The sequence below is a fragment of the Branchiostoma floridae genome, chromosome 1 (genome assembly GCF_000003815.2).
Source record: "Branchiostoma floridae strain S238N-H82 chromosome 1, Bfl_VNyyK, whole genome shotgun sequence".
Classification (NCBI taxonomy): domain Eukaryota; kingdom Metazoa; phylum Chordata; class Leptocardii; order Amphioxiformes; family Branchiostomatidae; genus Branchiostoma; species Branchiostoma floridae.
Window position 1 is genome coordinate 17,175,938 of NC_049979.1, and position 19,415 is coordinate 17,195,352.

At 41.8% G+C, this 19,415-nt stretch overlaps 2 protein-coding genes across 3 annotated transcripts; one reads left to right on the forward strand and one right to left on the reverse strand.

Moving 5' to 3' along the window:
• Nucleotides 1-148: 148 nt before the first annotated feature.
• Nucleotides 149-13,216, forward strand: LOC118421200 (coatomer subunit alpha-like). Of its 2 annotated transcripts, none has more exons than XM_035828365.1 (30): nucleotides 149-357; nucleotides 664-777; nucleotides 1,042-1,115; nucleotides 1,399-1,479; nucleotides 1,688-1,764; nucleotides 2,098-2,207; nucleotides 2,825-2,940; nucleotides 3,141-3,240; nucleotides 3,496-3,631; nucleotides 4,532-4,614; nucleotides 4,848-4,998; nucleotides 5,299-5,524; nucleotides 5,746-5,885; nucleotides 6,196-6,281; nucleotides 6,499-6,637; nucleotides 6,886-7,048; nucleotides 7,296-7,442; nucleotides 7,675-7,864; nucleotides 8,000-8,095; nucleotides 8,269-8,357; nucleotides 8,504-8,711; nucleotides 8,893-9,005; nucleotides 9,183-9,332; nucleotides 9,527-9,663; nucleotides 9,927-10,113; nucleotides 10,369-10,479; nucleotides 10,752-10,913; nucleotides 11,674-11,786; nucleotides 11,924-12,005; nucleotides 12,234-13,216. In XM_035828365.1, the coding sequence occupies exons 1-30, from the start codon at nucleotides 318-320 to the stop codon at nucleotides 12,291-12,293; spliced, it is 3,681 nt and encodes a 1,226-aa protein (XP_035684258.1). In that variant the 5' UTR covers nucleotides 149-317; the 3' UTR covers nucleotides 12,294-13,216. The 2 variants fall into 2 exon arrangements, with proteins under 2 accessions (XP_035684258.1, XP_035684266.1); XM_035828373.1 differs by having other exon boundaries at nucleotides 2,831-2,940.
• On the reverse strand, nucleotides 12,793-18,604 carry LOC118421216 (protein SMG9-like). The gene is made up of 12 exons (XM_035828384.1): nucleotides 18,227-18,604; nucleotides 17,862-17,951; nucleotides 17,391-17,519; nucleotides 17,133-17,244; nucleotides 16,672-16,763; nucleotides 16,396-16,508; nucleotides 15,868-15,979; nucleotides 15,458-15,639; nucleotides 14,855-15,064; nucleotides 14,522-14,655; nucleotides 14,202-14,340; nucleotides 12,793-13,939 (listed from the first exon to the last, which is right to left on the reverse strand). Exons 1-12 carry the CDS (start codon nucleotides 18,341-18,343, stop codon nucleotides 13,861-13,863), a joined length of 1,509 nt encoding a protein of 502 aa, XP_035684277.1. The 5' UTR covers nucleotides 18,344-18,604; the 3' UTR covers nucleotides 12,793-13,860.
• Nucleotides 18,605-19,415: the final 811 nt, after the last annotated feature.

The following is a 19,415-nucleotide window of genomic DNA, read 5'->3' on the forward strand; positions in this document are numbered from 1 at the left end:
AACGGTTTGGCTAGCTCCCTGACAGATAATTCACCCTTCTGACCAATAACGTTATCTAGTTTTGTTTTAAACCACCCCAAGGAGTCTGATAGAGTCTACCAGGATGTCGTCTGCTACTGACGTCAGGTCAGAGTTGAACCCGGCCGTCCAGCGCGGTGCATTGTGGGTGTGGGACGTGGTGCGAGTTGACGTGGCCATCTTTGCTCCGGTTCTGAGCTGTGCGGCGGAACCGGGGACATCTTCACCAGTATCTGACGTGCAAGCTCACGGAATCCCCAATTCTTATACCACACAGAACCTTGATTTACGTTCAGACCATGCTGACCAAGTTTGAGACCAAGTCGGCACGAGTGAAGGGTGAGTTAAGTCCCTTTCGATAGGCGATAGATGAATGGGGGGAGGGGGGTACAAATGAAGTTGGATACAGGTGGGTATCTTTTCTGAATTTCTTGGGAAAAAGAATAGGTTTCTAAGAATTTTGACATGTCTTTCTTAGAAAGTTGCTTTATACTGTCTTGAACAGGATAAAGGTTGTGATAGTACAGATAAGCTTGATCAAATTATGTGAACCCATAATTATTCTATGATCATGTCGGATTTTTTAGCTTTGCGACGCCATCAGAACAGACGTGTAGTTGTTGATGACGAAATATATGTTCTCAGGTTTGGCTTTCCACCCGAAGCGGCCATGGATCCTCGCCAGTTTGCACAATGGGGTCATCCAGCTCTGGGACTACCGCATGTGCACTCTCATCGACAAGTTCGACGAACATGATGGTAAGAGACAATCACAGTCTTAAAAGTTTGAGCAAAAACATGTTCACTTTCCTGTATCTGTCTTTTTGACAGTTCTGAGTGTGATATTTCTGTTGTACACCGAAAGAAGGAAAGAAAGTCGCCTTGCATTTGAGCTGTCTGCCATAGATCAGACCAGGGTAAATTCCTGGGCATTTACCCCAACCAAAGAGATGTTGCCCAGTACATATCCAGATCCAGGTCTGTGTGCCAAAAATCATTATGTCACGTTGCTCCCCTCCCCAGGACCTGTCCGAGGTATCAGCTTCCACCAGCAGCAGCCCCTGTTTGTGTCAGGAGGAGATGACTACAAAATCAAGGTGTTTTGAAATAATTCTCTGCCATCATTTCCTTCGAAGTGTTGTGCATGCATGGTTAAAATTGCTTCAGATAAACTTGTCCAGATTTACCTGTTTGAACTGGTAAAGCAAGTTAAGTATTTGATAAGGGTAATTCACAGGTTGTAATTTTAGGCCAGCAGTCCTGTTTTAATCCATAATGCCTGGTAAGTAGATTCAAATGCTGCAGTCAAGCTAAGTGTGTATCTCAATGAACACAAAATGAAAGTCAACAGAATCTGACCTGACCTTTTTTGACTTCCAGGTTTGGAACTACAAGCAGCGCCGGTGCCTCTTTACATTGCTGGGTCATTTGGATTATATCCGGACAACTTTCTTCCACCATGTATGTCCTATTCTAATACAGCATCATAAAAGCGTACTGTGGATATCATTTTCCTAATCTGTAGCTTAGCTTATGGCTATCATATTAACTGTTGTAATTTAAAGACTGAAGATTGAGCATTCTGTACCATGCATGCTATCAAAGTGCCTGGCTCTATCCAAGTTAAGAAATATTGTTAGTGATTTTTTTTTACAAATCTTTTCTATAGGAATACCCATGGATCATCAGTGCTTCTGATGACCAGACCATTCGAGTCTGGAACTGGCAGTCCCGGACGTGTATATGGTGAGCTATTACGCCAGTTTGATCTCTTCATGTAATGCAGATTGATCTAACACATCACAATAAGTGGAAAGAAGTGCTGTGGAATAAAAGTCTGTAGACGTAGAACACAACAGTTGTGACAAATATAATTAGGACTTGGCTTTTGTTTGATAGATAATTCGTGATGAAGTATTCACACCAAATGCTTCACAAAATGTGTACCAGTATTTCACATGTCCTTGCTGGTTCTGTATGGATGGTTTTGTAAATATTCTGAGAGCTGGTTGATTTCAGAGACTGATAGGTATAGATCCATCTTATTTTGAACATTGTATTTGACTCTCATTTCTGCAGTGTGCTGACAGGACATAACCACTACGTCATGTGTGCCCAGTTCCATCCCAGTGAAGACATGGTGGTGTCTGCCTCTCTGGATCAGACTGTCCGTGTCTGGGACATAGCTGGTAGGAACAAGATAGCCCAGCATCCCTGGACACTGCTCTGTTACCCTGACATCCCTAGTCCTAAAGTGGGAGGGTCTATGTACAGTATTAGAAAGTAGACAGTTTAGAGAACCCCACTCTATTTAGGGATTTAGGGGATGCTCAGGATGCTATGGGGCAGTTGAAAGGGAAGACTTAGATCTGTCACCACTCCACAAAGTCAGCCTCCTAGAAAAGCACAGCTAAATCTCACTCACACTGTTATGATTTCATCTGGCTATGTTTTGAGTTTTGTTTACACTATCCTAGTCATTTTTATTTATTTTCATCGTGGTAACAAAGCTGGCAGGTGGCATGTCTATTCCCAACAGTAGACATGGACTGTGGGCAAATATTGAAAGCTTGTTTCAAAACTCCAGCTCTGTTGCATACCATATCATATCATATTTGTGATATTGGCAAATTTGGCATCTAGGAAGATTTTTTAAACTTAAAAGTTCATTGAAACCACACGAAAAAAACCTGCCAGCTCTGAGCCTCTTCATTTTTCTTTTCACAGCTTTTCCTTTGGCGGGTGTTCAATGGTAAGGGGTCTTATGTGAGAAAATCATTGTGTTACATTGTCAATGTGTACACTGGTCTAGTATTACGGAAGAAGAACGTGGCACCAGGACCAGGTGGAGTGGAACACCGGCCTGACAACACACCAGATCTCTTTGGGACCTCCGATGCAGTGGTGAAGCATGTGTTGGAGGTAATGTCTACTACTAATGATGCACATTACTACTTGTAGATCCAACACTTATAGGAATGCTAAAATAAATTTTTGGATATTGGATTTCTCGTTCAAAGGTGTTCTCAAGTTCAACACAACTCCTTTAGATTAGACTGACACAAGGTACTTTTGTTGATGTGAAGTTTGTACATTGTTAAGAGACTGATTTTGTCCACCAGGGCCATGACCGTGGGGTGAACTGGGCAGCCTTCCACCCCTCCATGCCCCTGATTGTGTCCGGTGCTGATGACCGGCAGGTCAAGCTGTGGAGGATGAACGGTGAGTCTGGGCAAACAATGGGAGGGACATGATTTCATTAGAAGTGAACAAACACTCACTGTAATTGGAAAAACGAAATTAAAGAGCACAAATATCTCCTCTGTCCCATTGGACTGTACCACAGTGATGATTACAACTTTGTAATTTTAAGCCTTGAACAAAGGTTGACATAATGTATTTGGAATGATAAATTTTTAGGTATGTAACGTGTTCATGGCATTTATCCTAACTGTTTCTGTTTTCCTCATTCCTTAGAGTCTAAGGCCTGGGAAGTGGACACCTGTCGTGGCCACTACAACAACGTGTCATGTTGTCTGTTCCACCCCCGGCAGGAGCTCATCCTCAGTAACTCTGAGGACAAGAGCATCAGGGTCTGGGACATGTCCAAGAGGTAGGAGTTGGTCTTTACTTCTTGCTTTTTAGTAATGAACCACTAAGGCATTAAATACCTTTCTATTACTGGTTCTGTTTTGATCATCCTTGTAATGTAGCATACTGTGTAATTATCATATTCATACCATATTCATTTGAAGCAACTATCATAATGTAAAAAAGCAATGAGTAAAACATAGTGTAGACCAGAGTTATTTATTTTTCTTGCACTTTCCTTTATCCATGGCTAAGATTCCCTCAGTAGATAAGTCCTTCAGTCACTGTTTCTTCTAGATAGTTCCTCTTGTCTTACAAGTTACATGCCCTAACTTATTGAGCCCCAATTTTGTTTACTGCTGCCCAGTAGTGGAAAGAGAGGACAAAGGTTTGATATTGCTCTGTGGAGCCTTCTGTGTCTTCTCTTGCAAGTTCTGTGAAATGGGCAGATGGCAAAAATTTTGCAAATATATATTCTAATTGGCATAAGGAGACAAGCCTGGGATTGTTTATTTATCTGTCTGTTTTTTCACTGGCTGATTGAATTTTTAATAACAGTTGTTTACAAACAAAACAGGCTTCAAAATTCTGTTTAAGAGGAGCAATTGAATCATGCTCATGTGTTGATAAAAAGTTGGTCTGGCCACAGATGTGTTTTTCGTGTTGTTTTTTGTATGGGTACGTAAAACAATTCTTTGAATGTGAGTGGGCTACTACCACAGTGCAATATCAAGTATAAGCAAAACAAACATTATGTACCTTACTTTTCGTCATCTTTCTTTTTGATGTTTGCATGGCTCTTTGCAGTTTTCCAGCAATCATGAAGTGGTAACAGAAATGCACTTCCCTCTTATGTGACAGTACCTTGGGTAGATGTGTGTGGTGTGTGTGTGCTTATATTGTTCATGTGTTGTTTCTGCAGGACGGCTGTACAGACCTTCCGCCGCGACCACGACCGATTCTGGGTGATGGCTGCCCACCCCACCCTCAACATCTTTGCAGCAGGTAGGCTTTATACCACACCGTAGATAATGCAAAATTACCTCTCACTATATAACTCTTACTGCTTTGAAAGGAAGACTAGTCATTGTGTTTTTCAAAGTACCTATTACCAGTAGTTTTTTTACAGACAGAAAAGTCTGAAGGGCTCTGTCCTTTTTAGCGCACCAGTATAGGGAAAACAGTCTATAAAATCAACCTTTGCTGACAAGTTTGTGGGAACATTTCTGTTGTGTTAGGTCACGACAGTGGGATGGTCATCTTCAAGCTGGAGCGAGAACGTCCTGCCTATGCTACAAACGGAAACATCCTGTACTATGTGAAGGAGCGCTACCTGAGGCAACTGGACTTCAACTCCTCCAAGGATGTGGCTGTCATGCAGCTGAGAAGGTAACAAAACTCAAGACATAGGAATGTAGTCCTTTCTGTTAAGTGGTACTATAGCTATTGGAATACCTGGACAATTTTCTACTGCTATCTAAAAACTATCACATTGCTTTTTAAGAAAATAAATATATCTACAGTAATTCATGGGGGCACCTGGATAAGCCTGTCATGTTGTCCAGTTATAGGCTCTACAGATAAGTGATTGAACATTTACTCTGTCAGTGCACAGGTATATCCTAGGCATGTGGTAGATCAATGTTATTATGTGTTATGAAGTCTAACTTATTGTTGCTCCTCTTTCAGTGGTTCCAAACATCCAGTGTACAGCATGTCTCATAACCCTGCTGAAAACGCAGTACTCCTGACCACCCGCACCCCAAATGTGGAGAACAGCACGTACGACTTGTACGCCATTCCCAAGGACACGGATTCCTCCAGCCCTGACGCCCCGGAGGGCAAACGTTCGTCTGGTCTGCGTGCAGTGTGGGTGGCACGGAACAGGTTCGCTGTTCTGGACAGGACACATACGGTAGGTTCTTCTACCCTCCAGCTCTGTTAAGAAAGCCAACCTTACCACATGTGAATGTTCCATTGCAAATACGGCTTTGTGCTTGGAAAACATTGATTTGATTTGTATTGAACATTTTCTTGCCAATCTGTCTTCAAAATGCAATTTCTAAAGATTGCTAGGCCTGTTTTTCTGCTTTCATGATGCATTATAACTAATATGACTTTGTTTTTACATGGTAGATCTTGATAAAGAACCTGAAGAATGAGATCACTAAGAAAGTGCAGGTGCCCAACTGTGATGATGTGTTCTATGCTGGTACTGGGATGTTGTTGCTGAGGGATTCCGACAGCATGACTCTCTTTGATGTGCAGCAGAAGAGGTAAGTGTTCCTCATATAGTACTGGAAGACTCCCAGTAGCCACCTTGTGAACATTATTTTTTTGTCTTGAACATGTAGGGTTCTGATCATACTTGTTGGTTGGAATACTTTCATCAAAGTTAACAGAATAAAGGCCAGAAGTTTTTTTTTAAACATTTGTCTATTGGTCAGAAGGTACATGGTGTGAGATTTTAGAAAATAGAACCTTTGTTGTAAGTTTCATTGAAGCATTGACAGAATATAGCCAAAACAGGGCCGCAGTACTGATGAGTCATGTAGAGGCTTACCATATGATTTTCTGTCCCATCAGAACCCTGGGCACTGTTCGTGTCTCCAAGGTCAAGTACGTTATCTGGTCCAGTGACATGTCCCACGTGGCTCTCCTCAGCAAGCATGGTGAGTCAGACTGTTCAGAGATATCGATGAAGAAAACTATTGTCATGCATATGTTTCATTTTATTAATTTGTTTATAAGCATTTGGATCATTTGCAATCTTATTATCCTGTCTCACATGTGGTGAATAGTTTTAGTCTTATATTGCTTTTTGTTCACAAATGTTATCAAGTTTGTTATGTCAGAATGTTGACTGTGTCATTATCTCTGATATCACAGTGATTGCTATCTGCAACCGCAAACTGGACAGCCTGTGCACCATCCACGAGAACGTCCGTGTGAAGAGTGGAGCCTGGGACGAGAGTGGGGTCTTCATCTACACCACATCCAACCACATCAAATATGCCATCAGTAATGGGTAGGTTCATCACAATTAAAAGTTTTTAATGTACTTATTTTCGCCACACAATTGTTACGTAGGATAACTGACCACCAAAAGGATCCACATGCATGAACAGTACTGCTGACTCATTGATGCATAGTACGTGTCAAACATAAGGTATTCAGGATTAGTTCATGTAGATCACAGCTAGACTATTGCTGACTGATGGATAGCTTATGATTTGTAGGACTGATGGTGAGATGTTGATCTGTATTTGTGTGTAGTGACTACGGCATCATCCGTACCCTGGACCTGCCCATCTACATCACCCGTGTGAAGGGCAGCAGCGTGTACTGCCTGGATAGGGACTGTCGGCCACGTGTCCTCAGTATCGACCCTACAGAGTACAGGTTCAAACTGGCTCTCATCAACAGGAAATATGATGAGGTAAGAACATGATCTTTGCTTGAACTAACTGTTGTATGGGATCTCTTCCAAGCATCAGCAGTGTTAGCTGCTTTTTTTCGTTATGGTACTTTGAAATGTACTTTCCATTATATCAGTTGCAGAAGGTGAGTGTTTTTTACATGACAGGGAACTTTGTGAGCCAAATAGAGCCAGAATAAGAAATAGCTATCACAAATTGTTGTCAGTTTTCATTTGACATCTGTCCCCTTCGCCTTTCTGTCTCTAGGTTCTGCACATGGTGCGGAATGCCAAACTGGTAGGTCAGTCCATCATTGCCTATCTACAGAAGAAGGGGTACCCCGAGGTAGCCCTGCACTTTGTAAAGGATGAGAAGACTCGCTTTGGACTGGCTTTGGAGTGTGGCAACATTGAGGTATCATACTGGACTACTCAGTCATATCAGTAAAATTTGAAAACAGCTTCTGTAGAAAGACTATTTTTGGCACAGCATTTCTCCCAAGATGTTGATTCTTTCCTTTTGATAAGTGTTATTGTCATTATGATTTTTGATTTTGCAGTTGAAATGTGGGACATTTTTAAGTTGTTACCTCATGCCACATGCTTCATAATCTGAGAAAACCAATGTTTATAACCAAACTCTTTAGGTTGCCCTTGAGGCTGCCAAGGCCCTTGATGACAAGAGCTGCTGGAACCGTCTGGGTGAGATGGCCCTGCTGCAAGGGAACCACCAGGTGGTGGAGATGGCCTACCAGAGAACCAAGAACTTCGACAAGCTGTCCTTCCTCTATCTCATCACGGGGAACCTGGACAAGCTGCGCAAGATGATGAAGATTGGTAAGTGGTCAATGAATCATCTCAAATGCTTCCTTATTATTATGGATGATTTGAAATTGGTGTCCATGTTGCAGGCAACATTTGATGTTGTAGTGGGTTTGCACTCATGTCCTGTTCCTCACCACTTCTGTGCAGCTGAGATTAGGAAGGACACCAGTGGACACTACCAGAATGCCCTGTTCCTGGGAGATGTTGCAGAGAGGACAAAAATTCTACGTGCCTGTGGACAGAGTAAGTGCCTTTCTTAAAATTGATCCTTTATACACAGTGGCTCTTCCTTACTTAGTGTAAGTGATACATAGGCTGTTGTTATATATTGGTCTTGTAGAATTTTGTTCATGGTTTGGAATGAATGATGTTGAGTCGATACACATTAAGGCTGTTGTTTGATGTGTTTCCTGCAGAGTCATTAGCTTACCTGACAGCTGCCACCCATGGACTGGAGGAGGAAGCTGATGCCATTCGTGAGACCTTTGATCCTGAAAAGGACAAGGTAAAACAAATACTAGTATATGAGTGTTCAGCCACATAACGTTATGCATACTTACCTATTGACAGTAACAGTACCAACCGTTGTTAGGAAATAAATATGTTTTACATGAGCATCTTGTGATATTTTATTGATCTGTCACCTTGTAGCTGCCTGAAGTGGATTCCAGTGCCAAGCTGATGGCGCCACCACCTCCCTGCCTACAGTGGGAAACCAACTGGCCTCTCCTGACAGTCACTAAGGGCTTCTTTGAGAGTGCCATGACCCAGAAGGGCAAAGCTTTGGCAGCGGAACATGAGATAGAGGATGTGGCAGGAGGAGCCTGGGGAGACGATGCAGAACTCATCATTGATGATGGTACGTTGGGTAGAAGTCCCTTGGTCTGTTTGTTGAGTAAGGTGTATCATAGATAAAGGTAATTCCATATTGCTCAAAGATAGAGTTATCCCAACAGACAGAAAAATTGCATCTAGACATCTAAGACTCTGATTTTTGAGTGCATCTGCATCACACTTAACTGTGATATTTCTGTTCCCAGAGGGTGGTTGGGGCACGACAGGTGAGGGTCTGGATGAGGAGGGACTGGGTGGAGATGGGGAGGATGCAGGCTGGGATGTGGGAGATGAGGACCTGGAACTGCCTGCTGACCTGGTAAGACATTGATGTCCTTAAGGAACATAACCATTGTAATTCATACAAGCAGTAGATTTATTTACATGGCATATACAAATAGCAGGTATGAGTCACCTTAATTTTCATACATATAGTGAGTGCTTGTGAATGCCATTGAAGTAGGGGACTGACCAAACCTTGCATTGTGTCCCAAAGGATGTTGGTCCAGGTCCAGCCATGGGAGGGGATGAGGAGGGCTACTTCGTCCCGCCCACCAAGGGTGTGAGCCAGGGCCAGGTGTGGTGCAACAACTCCCAGCTTCCTGTGGACCACATCTTAGCTGGATCCTTCGAAACTGCCTTCAGGGTAAGGTAGACCAGCTCACTGTAGCAGAAAACTTCCTCTTATTCCATTCATAAGATGGAAATTTTGTCATGTCCTAGCCTACCCATATGTCCTACCCACATACATCAAATAACACTGCAGAGTATTGGAGTTTTTAACAGTATGTGATTAATGTTTATAATGTTTGTAACTAAGACTTGGGTTTTGTTTTCCAGTTGCTTCATGACCAAGTGGGAGTTGTGGACTTCTCCACCTACCAGAGCCTGTTCATGTTGACCATGGCTCGCGCTCGCACTGCATACATTGGTGTCCCATCGCTGCCCAACCTGTTTGGCTATCCACACCGAAACTGGTCAGTCCTTCTATCATTGAACTTGAGTTGATGTGTACTTGTGAAATGAAGTGGTTTTCCTTTAGTATGATGTATGAAATAACAAAAAAGATAGCGGCCATTTTGAATCTTATTTGAGGTCAAGAAGACATTTGTATCAGTGTATTTATCAAAAGCTCTAGCCTAACTCACAATGAAGATCTTCTATGGGTAGTGCAATTTTTACATGCCTATTCTACACATAGCTCAGCCCCAAAGCTTGATGTTGATGTTTTGGTGTGTAGGAAAGAAGCAGGTGCCCGTGCTGGCATGGCAGCAGTAGGTCTGAAGCTGAACGACCTGGTGCAGAGACTACAGCAGTGCTACCAGCTCACGACCGGTGGGAAGTTCCAAGAGGCGGCGGAACGTTTCCGCAGCCTCCTGCTGAGTGTGCCGCTCCTGGTGGTGGACAACAAACAGGAAATCTCAGAAGCAAGTTATCTTCATCAAACTTTTAACTCTTACGACTAAGTTCAAGTCAGTACAAACTTTTGACAGATGAAGATGCAGATTTCTTATCTTATGTAGAACAAGATCCTTTTTGATGTACTGGTTCATTTCATGATGTGGGTGATACAAATGTACAATTTCACTCACTCACTCACTATCCTTAAATTACTACATTGAAATATTTCAACTTCAGTGTTCCACTCATGATACTTACCCCTGTGATCTCTTTACATCCAGGCACAGCAGCTGCTTGCTATCTGTAAGGAGTACATTGTAGGCCTGTCCATGGAGATCTCCCGCAAGGAGCAGCCCAAGGCAAATCTGGACCAACAGAAACGCATCTGTGAGGTCAGGCATCGCTGTTGACTTTTCAATTACCACTTTTACTGTCCCTATAATCTCAGGTTCAATGAGTTTGTGTTGACTTGAAGATGATAGTTGATTGTTTTGAACAGGTACTGTGGGGTTTGAATATGATACTGACTTGAGCAAAAGTCAATATGTCAATGTTTCCAGGCTAAGGCCTCATCAGTAAAGCATGGAGTAGGATAACTAGATCAAAAAGCATACCTCAAAATCTGTTACTGTTGGTTTGTTAACCAAAGTTTTTGTTCCCCCAGATGGCAGCATACTTCACCCACACCCAGCTGCAGCCCATTCACCTCATCCTCACCCTGAGGACGGCTCTCAACTTGTTCTTCAAGCTCAAGAATTTCAAGACAGCTGCATCGTTTGCCAGAAGACTGTTGGAGCTGGGTCCCAAACCTGAGGTGGCACAACAGGTAGGCATGTTTGTCGTCATCTAATTTCCCTTTTCATATCCTTTTAATTTCCCTTTTTTTTCTAATTTTCCCTTCTAATTTCCCTTCCCAACAAGAAAGTTCACAGCTACAGCTTGTGAACTATTGACATTACCTTGATGTCTGTAAAGTAGACAACTAAATCCTGACAACATTTGGGAGCTCACTGTTCTTAAAGGGGCATTCCACTCCACACGGGAGTGTTATTTTCCGATAGATATCAATTTTAGGAAGTGATAACTGCATACTACTTCACATTATACGATAAAGTACCCAGTTGCTCGACATGCCTCAAAAGCATTCAATGTACTACTAAACTCCCCAAGTACCCTCTAATTGAATTAATCCTATAGCTGAACACAATGCAAAACTTTTAGGTAAGGTTACAAAACTAATTTCAGGTTCGCTAAGAAATTTGGTCTTGTTCTTGTATTCTTTGCTATCTTATGAGCAATTTCCCTTCTCGGTGTGCTTAGCGTACCTCAGTTATTCCGAAAATATGTACGATAAACAAAGTGTCTATGCATATAGGGAATGCATGGGTAGGGTCTGCATGGGTTTAGTGAGTGTCATTATTGTTTTATAAAACACACATCACGTAATTCATCCCAAGGTGAATTCCACAAAATTCGGCTGATTATGTATTCATTGACACATTATCTATTGGAAAACAATACTCCCTTCTGGAGTGGAATGCCCCTTTAAATTACAGTATGTTTGACACAAGCTGCTTTTCCTTTAGACACGAAAGATTCTTCAGGCATGTGAGAAGAACCTGACTGATACACATGAGCTGGAGTACGACCAACACAACCCGTTTGACATCTGTGCATCCACATACAAGCCAATCTATAGGTAAGTTCAATGGTTCTTCAACTGTTGTTTGCATCATTCAAATACTACTTTGATGTTACTTGTAACTTTGGTTGTCTGGGCAAAATGCAGTTGTCCACATGACAATTTCTGACTTGTGTTTTGTCCTTATCCTACAGAGGGAAGCCAGTTGAGAAATGTCCCCTGTGTGGGGCATGTTACCAGCCACAGTTCAAGGGGTCTGTCTGCACCATCTGCAAGGTAAGCATATTTCCATCTGCTTTGTGTGTGTAGCATTCATACATCAGCACAGTTCACTGTCGTGCCCATTGCAGAAATCTCTGGAACATTGTTGCTTTCTGATGTTTACGTTTTCTTCAATCAATAGGTGTCTCTGCTAATTTGTATGCAAACACTTGTTTTTTTACCACAAAAACAGTATCTGCTGCTTAAATGCTATTCTAAACCTGTGATTCTTTCCTTTTCCAGGTTTCAGAGGTTGGCAAGGACTGCATAGGACTACGTATCAGCCAGATCCAGTTCAGATAAATGTCATACACTGGTAGTACATCAACACTTTGTAATACTAATAGTACTATAGACAACAGCCTTGTGTCTACAGTAAGATGAGGCTCCATGGAGATGCAACTGTACTATGTATATGCTTGCATGAAGAAAAGAAGTTAGAGTTTTACTGTAGACAGCAAAGTCTTGTCTTCACATGGATTCATTGCTTGAAAGGATTCTAAGCTGTTCAAACCGTGGATAAAATCATGTACACTGCATGTGGTATTGGCACCACTTCTTGTTCCATCATCCTTGGAAGCTGTACAACAGAATGTTTTAGTGTCGTCTTAACACAAGGCTTGGTTTCGTCGTGGGAGCTACCTGGTGTTAATAAAGACTAGCCAGAGAAAAAATAGATGGGAAAAACATACATTTATTTCTAGTCACTTGCTGGGCTTTTCTGCTTTGAATTGACATACTTGTCAGCTATGCTATGATCTATAAGTGTATATTGAAAAAAAATGGAGCAAAAGGCAATTAATTCGAAATGCCAATCTTTCACTTTATTACATTTCTTATTGTTCAGTTTTATGTAATAATAGGTGCCTTTGTATATTGACTGTTGTGACTTATATAGCAGTTCAATTCCAAGATTGGCATAAGTTCTATGAGGTTAACTTGAGTTTTGACACACTTTTTATATCTTGGGATTCAACTTGCTTAAACATCAGAAATTAACATGTATCTTTTATTCGTGTCAACATTCCAAATAAAAAGCAGGCTGCAGTTATATAAGTCATACTTGTTTATACAGAGGCACAATTCCTCAAGCATTCAAGAGTATGCAGCAGTTACATGTAGTATATGTGCATGACAAACACGATCAATGTCAACCCATACATCTAATGATAATTAACAATATATCTTCATACAAGTGGAATCAAGAAATAAAGTTCTTGGTAAGACAGTTGCTTGCATTCTTTAGTTGTTGACTCAAAATAGACCTTGCCTGCTGCAGAGTGGACAGTCATTGCCAATGACTCATTGGTGTGTCCCATTAAATCCTTAAACCCAATCCAATATCTGTAAGCAACCATCAGTGTCTCATCATGGCAACAGCCAGATGCACAATTTACTGGGCCACACCACCAGTATTCTACAGAATGTATCTACCAGCTGTGAACACTAAGCATACTGGCATATACTTGGCATAACATTTGGGTATCCATATAGCCATGAATTATATAAGACTGTCATGGACTTCTCAAAGACATCGTAGCTGCATTGGTACATACACCCACAAGCCACGTGCAACAGCGCTTTCTGCTGTATGCTAACATCCAGCTGTTGTATTGATCTTATTCTGTGATACCTATTTTTAGCCTCATCTCTGTTGTACGTTACAACTCAAACCAACTCCAATGTTCTGACCACCATTTCCCAAAAGAAGCTGTATGGGTAGTGAGAGCTATTGGTTGTATCCAGCTTCTCTTTAGCCCCTTTCTCTCTCCCTCTCTTGTCAGCCAAGCTGTTGTCCCTCCTGGCAATTGCTCCCTGGGAGGGCAAAGCTAGCTGTTGCTGTGTTGTTGTCCTCTTAGTCTTACATTAGTCAGGTCAGCAGTCGGCTGTACTCTGCCATCAGGTTAGACTTCCTCACACCCTCCCATGTCCTGGCAGCATAGTGGAACCTGGGGGAATAAGGAGGAGACTTACTGTAATGCATCATGAAAGCATTGAACCTTAGGTCCTAACAGTAAAAAATGACAATGAAAGGATGTCATCATCCTGAGGTATGATACTACCAATCAAGTTCTCAAACAACCCTTAGCAGGCAATAATTATTTTATTAAAATTGATAACAAGTAATCCTTTTACTGCTAGCAGGTAGCAAGCTTTCTAGAACATACTTTAGAACTTGAATCATCCCCGACTTGAAAATTCTTGCCTTACCAGTTTTTCTCGGTGAGTGAGTGGTGGGTGAGAGGAGTCCTGGGCACAGAGAAGATCTGGTTCCTGAAGGAGTCGGTTAGCGCCTGTGGGCTGGGGTGACCCTGATAGTCTGGCACCAGGCTCAGGACTGAGGCCACTCCTGTGGTGTGTAGGGGTTTAATAGGCTTTTTAAAAAGTAGCAACAGATTCATCAGTCTACTAACTGGTGGTCACACAACTGCTGTACATTAATGACACATCAGACATATGACTGTTCATTGCTGTACAAAAGTAGCGACATGCAAAAAGCCTATACATGCTCACACACTCTACAAACTTACCATCCATCTTGCCATTCTGCTTGGCTGGTTTGTGTGGGAAGTCAGGGAAGAGGAACAGACTGACATCCCTACTTGGGCTCTTTTGCTGAGCAGGCATCAGTCCATTCAGACTCATAGACACTGAATTCTTGTACCTGTGAGTGTAGAATGTTTCAGTTGGGTGATTTCTGTAGAGTCATGAATGATTTGGTCTGAAGGCTAGATAAAGGCTGAGTGAGTGATAATGATAGAAAGTACAAAGCAGTTAACACATTCAGAAATCTGTGAGTCAAGTGCTAGTTATAAACTTGAAATTGTGACTTTAGGGAAAAGGTTTCTAAACAAAAGGCTGACCTCATACTAGCATGCTGCAGCAGCCTGTCCACAGTAGTCTTCATGGCCTGGACCCTGCTGGGCTGGAAGTCCTCCCGTGTGGCCCTGTTCTGGACAAACACCACGGCGGGGAAGTAGTCCCCCTCTGTGTCCAATGACACATTGGAAGAGGGGGCGTCATGGCTGGGAGCAGGGGTGGGGGGCTTCAACATCTCCGCTGTCTGCAGGAATCTGGTACGAAGGGAACAGAACACTTCTTGGGTGTGGAGAAAGACTGAATCGGGTGACACAGTCAGATTAATCCTGCTTTTACTGTGAGAACAATGTTCCTGCAAACAAACTTTTGACAACACAAAATCACAGTTCCTACAGTTTCTTCTGACCTTAGCCATTACAAATTTCCAGTTGTACCAGAAAGAAACATAAAAGAAGTAATTGATATAGAGATTCAAGAAATCCATAGTCTTGAATCAGTTTCCCATTCTTACATTGTAAAAGTCTTTAATTTAGTATCTGATCGGGAAATAATAAAAAGAATCCAACTTGATCTTGAATTTGTTGAAGATTTATCTCACATATTCGAGAAAGATATAATAAAAGAAATATAGATAAATCATCCCGCACCTGTACAAGTTGATGTCAGTGAACCAGTCCTGCACCACCACCACCACATGGCACACCGTCATGAGGAAGGCAGCCAGCTGCAGGGACAGCACCTCCGCCCAGTTCTCTGCCAGGCCAACCTCAGGGGGCAGCTTCCTGTCATTGTGGATCAGCTGGTCCAGCACGGAGGCACTCAGGATGGGCTGGTGGGAGTCAGGGGATATGGTTTTAAACAGGCATTACATGATTTTACAGACTTCGAATTTTACTATTCTATATTGACCCCTTTTTAGACATGTATATCCTGCTCATCAATACCATATTACCTTTTACCTGGACCTGAATATCTTTCCTAATTTATACACAATGTTTCCCTCTTTATATACAATCCTTCAACAAAAGACCAGAAAACACAGCCACTATGTCCTGACCTGTGTATCAATAAGGATGATCCTCTCAGAAGTAACAAACAAGTCCACCCCCACCGTCTGGTGTCCTGCGGTCTCTAGTGTTTCCTCTGTCTGGGGTTTAAACACAAAGCTCCTGCAGCAAAGGTTTGAGAGTACAGTAAGTCTTGAAGTGCCAATGATGCAGTTTCATCTTGAAACAACAGTCATGTCAATCAAACTGCAGGTTTTTTTTCAGTTTGGACTTACCTGCAATTCAAGCAAGACAAATTTTGTTGATTTCCAAATAGATAAATGCTTATTCCTGGACGTAAGATCCATAGTTTATTACAATAAAACTTGGATAATCTGCACTTAGCTCGCTAAAATCTCGCTTATAGCAGCCCGCCCTACATCTGTGGGGAGGGGCCAGTTACAGCCCAGGACAGCAGAGTTTGTGTTACACAGACTAATCTGTACTTTAAAAATTGCCTTGTTACCTTCCTATGCTGAATGGTGCATTTGAGAAGTCCTGATGAATCATTACTACGTATCACATATTCAAGTCTTTACCTGTTAGATTGTTCTGGATGGTTCCCTGCCAGTAGTGACAGGATGGTAGACTTGCCCACACCTTCCATCCCAACAACACCAACCACCAGGAAGTCTGTCTGATCCAGTAACATCTAAACATGGAGAATGGACACCGATATAATATCTCTCATATAGAAATCATCCATCAATTTGTGTAAGTCATATAGAGATTCCATGAATGTTGGTTACAAACCAACTTACTGAAGCATTCACTCACTATATGCTCACTCACTATAATGCAAAATTCAGACCTACCTCTATGCCGCTGTCACACCAGTTCAGACTGTCGTCCACCAGTTTGACAGGCTGGGTCATCTCTGGTGGGGGTGCCAGGCGTGTCTGACTACCTACCATGGGAAGAATATGGGAAGGTATTTTGATATTTCATACAAGTTAAAAGTCATGCTGCAATGAGAGTATCATAATTTGACAGATACTGTACACTTGGTCATGCCCAAAATTAATTCATGCCACATGAGTGGCGCTTCTTAGACAGTTATCATTCATGTTATTGCTTTGTTCCTTTGATAGTTCATAAGGTCAGATGATCACTTGCAGGATAATGAATCTATTGTAAATAATCATTGACATACAGAGTAAACAAAATTCTCATCACACCCCATCAAGATATTAGCCTAAAATGATCTCATAAACAACAAGTTATGCCATTCTACACTGGAGACTTAGCAGGAAGTGTACTCTATGAAAGTACTGACTCTCAGAGAAGGCTGCCACAGATGACACATTACGCTGGATCTGATAGGTCGGCTGTTGGGTGGGCTGGCCACGCCCGCTCTGGTCCCCATGGAAACCATCACTAGGAGCCACCTAGGAGACAGCAGATGGAAATCTGTATTGGCTCATTCTACTTGATGAAAAAAGTGATAAATACAGGGCAGCAAAACATGGTAGCAGACATTTCACATCTACTGGTAATGTTATCACATAGCAGTAAAACATAGACCATGACTGACCTGTGCAGCAGCTGTGCCAGACGTGGTACTCTGTGAGGAGGAGGCAGATGATGTGTCCTCCCTGGGTTTGATCAGGACGATGGGTTTACTGTCTGATGAACCACTGCCACTGGTGCTGGAGTCTCGATTCTGGAGAAATTTTTCATTAGAAAATGATGGAAAGCTTTACTTGCCACTTTACCGTTACTTCGGTTATCTGATTTACTTGAAATACAATGGCAAGGTACCACAATCTACTTGTCCTTTGCATTGGCGGAGAGGCAAAGATTACAAACATTACACTGATATGCAACATAATTGGATAACGTTACAACTCATGGCAAAAAATTACATATAATTATTTAACATTATACACTAATGTCTAAAGGTAATAGATCCTCTATCAAAAACTACTCTGAGCACACTGTCACGACCTGGCACTCGTCACCAAGCTAGAGAGGCATACTAGTAATAGCTATATTCATAGTTTACCTTCTCAGTGTGGGGTTTGGCTAAGATGATAGGAGCTTTGATGGGGCCACTCCCACTGGGACCACTGGCACTGTTGTCCTTATCTTTTTCCTGGAAGGTAAAATCATAATGATAAATCATAAATGATGGTAAATCAAGACATAGTCGGAACGAATAACGTTAACGTTATATTTTGTAATCAAAGCTTTAATATTTTGTATAACGTTATGTACCGTTACTCATCACATGAAGAGTCTAGGGTTCTGTTAAGACACACGGTCAAGAGCGTAATGTTGTTGTTGTTGTCTCTATATACGCTTGTTTCGTCGGATGATGGTCATATGTGCTGTATCAGGCCCATATCATAACTTCAAGCCCTTCCTTACCCGACTCCTTGGTCTTGTCTCTCTCCCCTCGCGACCCCCTCCACCCCTCCTACGGCTCCGCCGCCGCCCACGATCACCCCCGTGGGAGGAAGACTGGCTCCCCGTGTGCTCAGACATCAGAACCACCTCCACAAGCTCCGTCTGTACATTGAATACCTTAATCTAATCGAAGACCAACAAATATGAATGCATGCTCATTTTGAAGAGTAGGCGGCCATGTTGAAGATGTTGCTTTAGCACGACGAGTTCAATGTTTTGCAGGGGGAACATTTCGGAAAAAAAAATTCTATGAAAACAATTTAACCATAATGACGTTATATATATCACTTCCAATTGCCAAAATATTATGATTTATGCAAATAATTCCCGATCAAACAACATCATGTAAACTAGAGTGTGATATCTATTTCACGAAAAAATACTCGGACACCATCTGGACTGCACCAAATTTATTCTGTACACGTATCAATGGGGGCATCTGGCGGTTTGTGTAATCTTTGCAGCATACCCACCACGTTTTTTTCTGCAATAATTTCTCTAGCCGCTAAGAGCCGCTTTTGAGTCGCTGAGAATCAACGCCGAACTAAATGCATCTGTTAGTTCGTCCGTCAACCTGCACCAACGGGAAAAATCCTTTCTAATTCCTTGCCTGTACATATTGATGAATAAATCAAACGTCTTTTCGTTATCTTGGCATTTATTTTCTGCAATTGTTTCATCTATTAAAGTGCCTTTGGAGATAGTTACATGTATAAGAAGCACCAAATCAACTGGGACCGGAGATATTTGTTAGCATCATAGGCTACCTCCTGCAAAATTTTCCACCTTAAGGTAACGGCAGTTTGTTGTGATGACCATCCATGAAAAGCAACAACATAGACCTCTACAAGATAAAAGTAAAATATTTCTTTAATAGTTGCAAATGTCAATAGACAGCTAAAAAAGAGCATTGATTCTTCCATTTGCAAGGTTATATCTTTACCTCATCTCCTTGCTCTTTGTTACCAAACTGTTCCCAGCTTCAATTATAAACAACATTGTTTTATAGTAACACACGAATAATAGAGCTCTTCTGAAAATACATAAGTTTAATATATATGTGTATATATTATTGAAGTCTATCATTTACTTAAGATGTAATGTTATGTCTGTACGTTGATTTTAACACAAAGATCAGTCGAATCTAGGT

Coding starts and splice junctions, on each gene's coding strand:
- LOC118421200 (XM_035828365.1), top strand. CDS start 318: ATGCTGACCAAGTTTGAGACCAAGTCGGCACGAGTGAAGG. Junction 1,116..1,398: donor GAGATGACTACAAAATCAAG/GTGTTTTGAAAT, acceptor TTTGACTTCCAG/GTTTGGAACTACAAGCAGCG. Junction 3,632..4,531: donor GTCTGGGACATGTCCAAGAG/GTAGGAGTTGGT, acceptor TTGTTTCTGCAG/GACGGCTGTACAGACCTTCC.
- LOC118421216 (XM_035828384.1), bottom strand. CDS start 18,343: ATGTCTGAGCACACGGGGAGCCAGTCTTCCTCCCACGGGGGTGATCGT. Junction 17,245..17,390: donor CTGGCACAGCTGCTGCACAG/GTCAGTCATGGT, acceptor GCTGTCTCCTAG/GTGGCTCCTAGTGATGGTTT. Junction 16,764..17,132: donor TGTGGCAGCCTTCTCTGAGA/GTCAGTACTTTC, acceptor TTCCCATGGTAG/GTAGTCAGACACGCCTGGCA.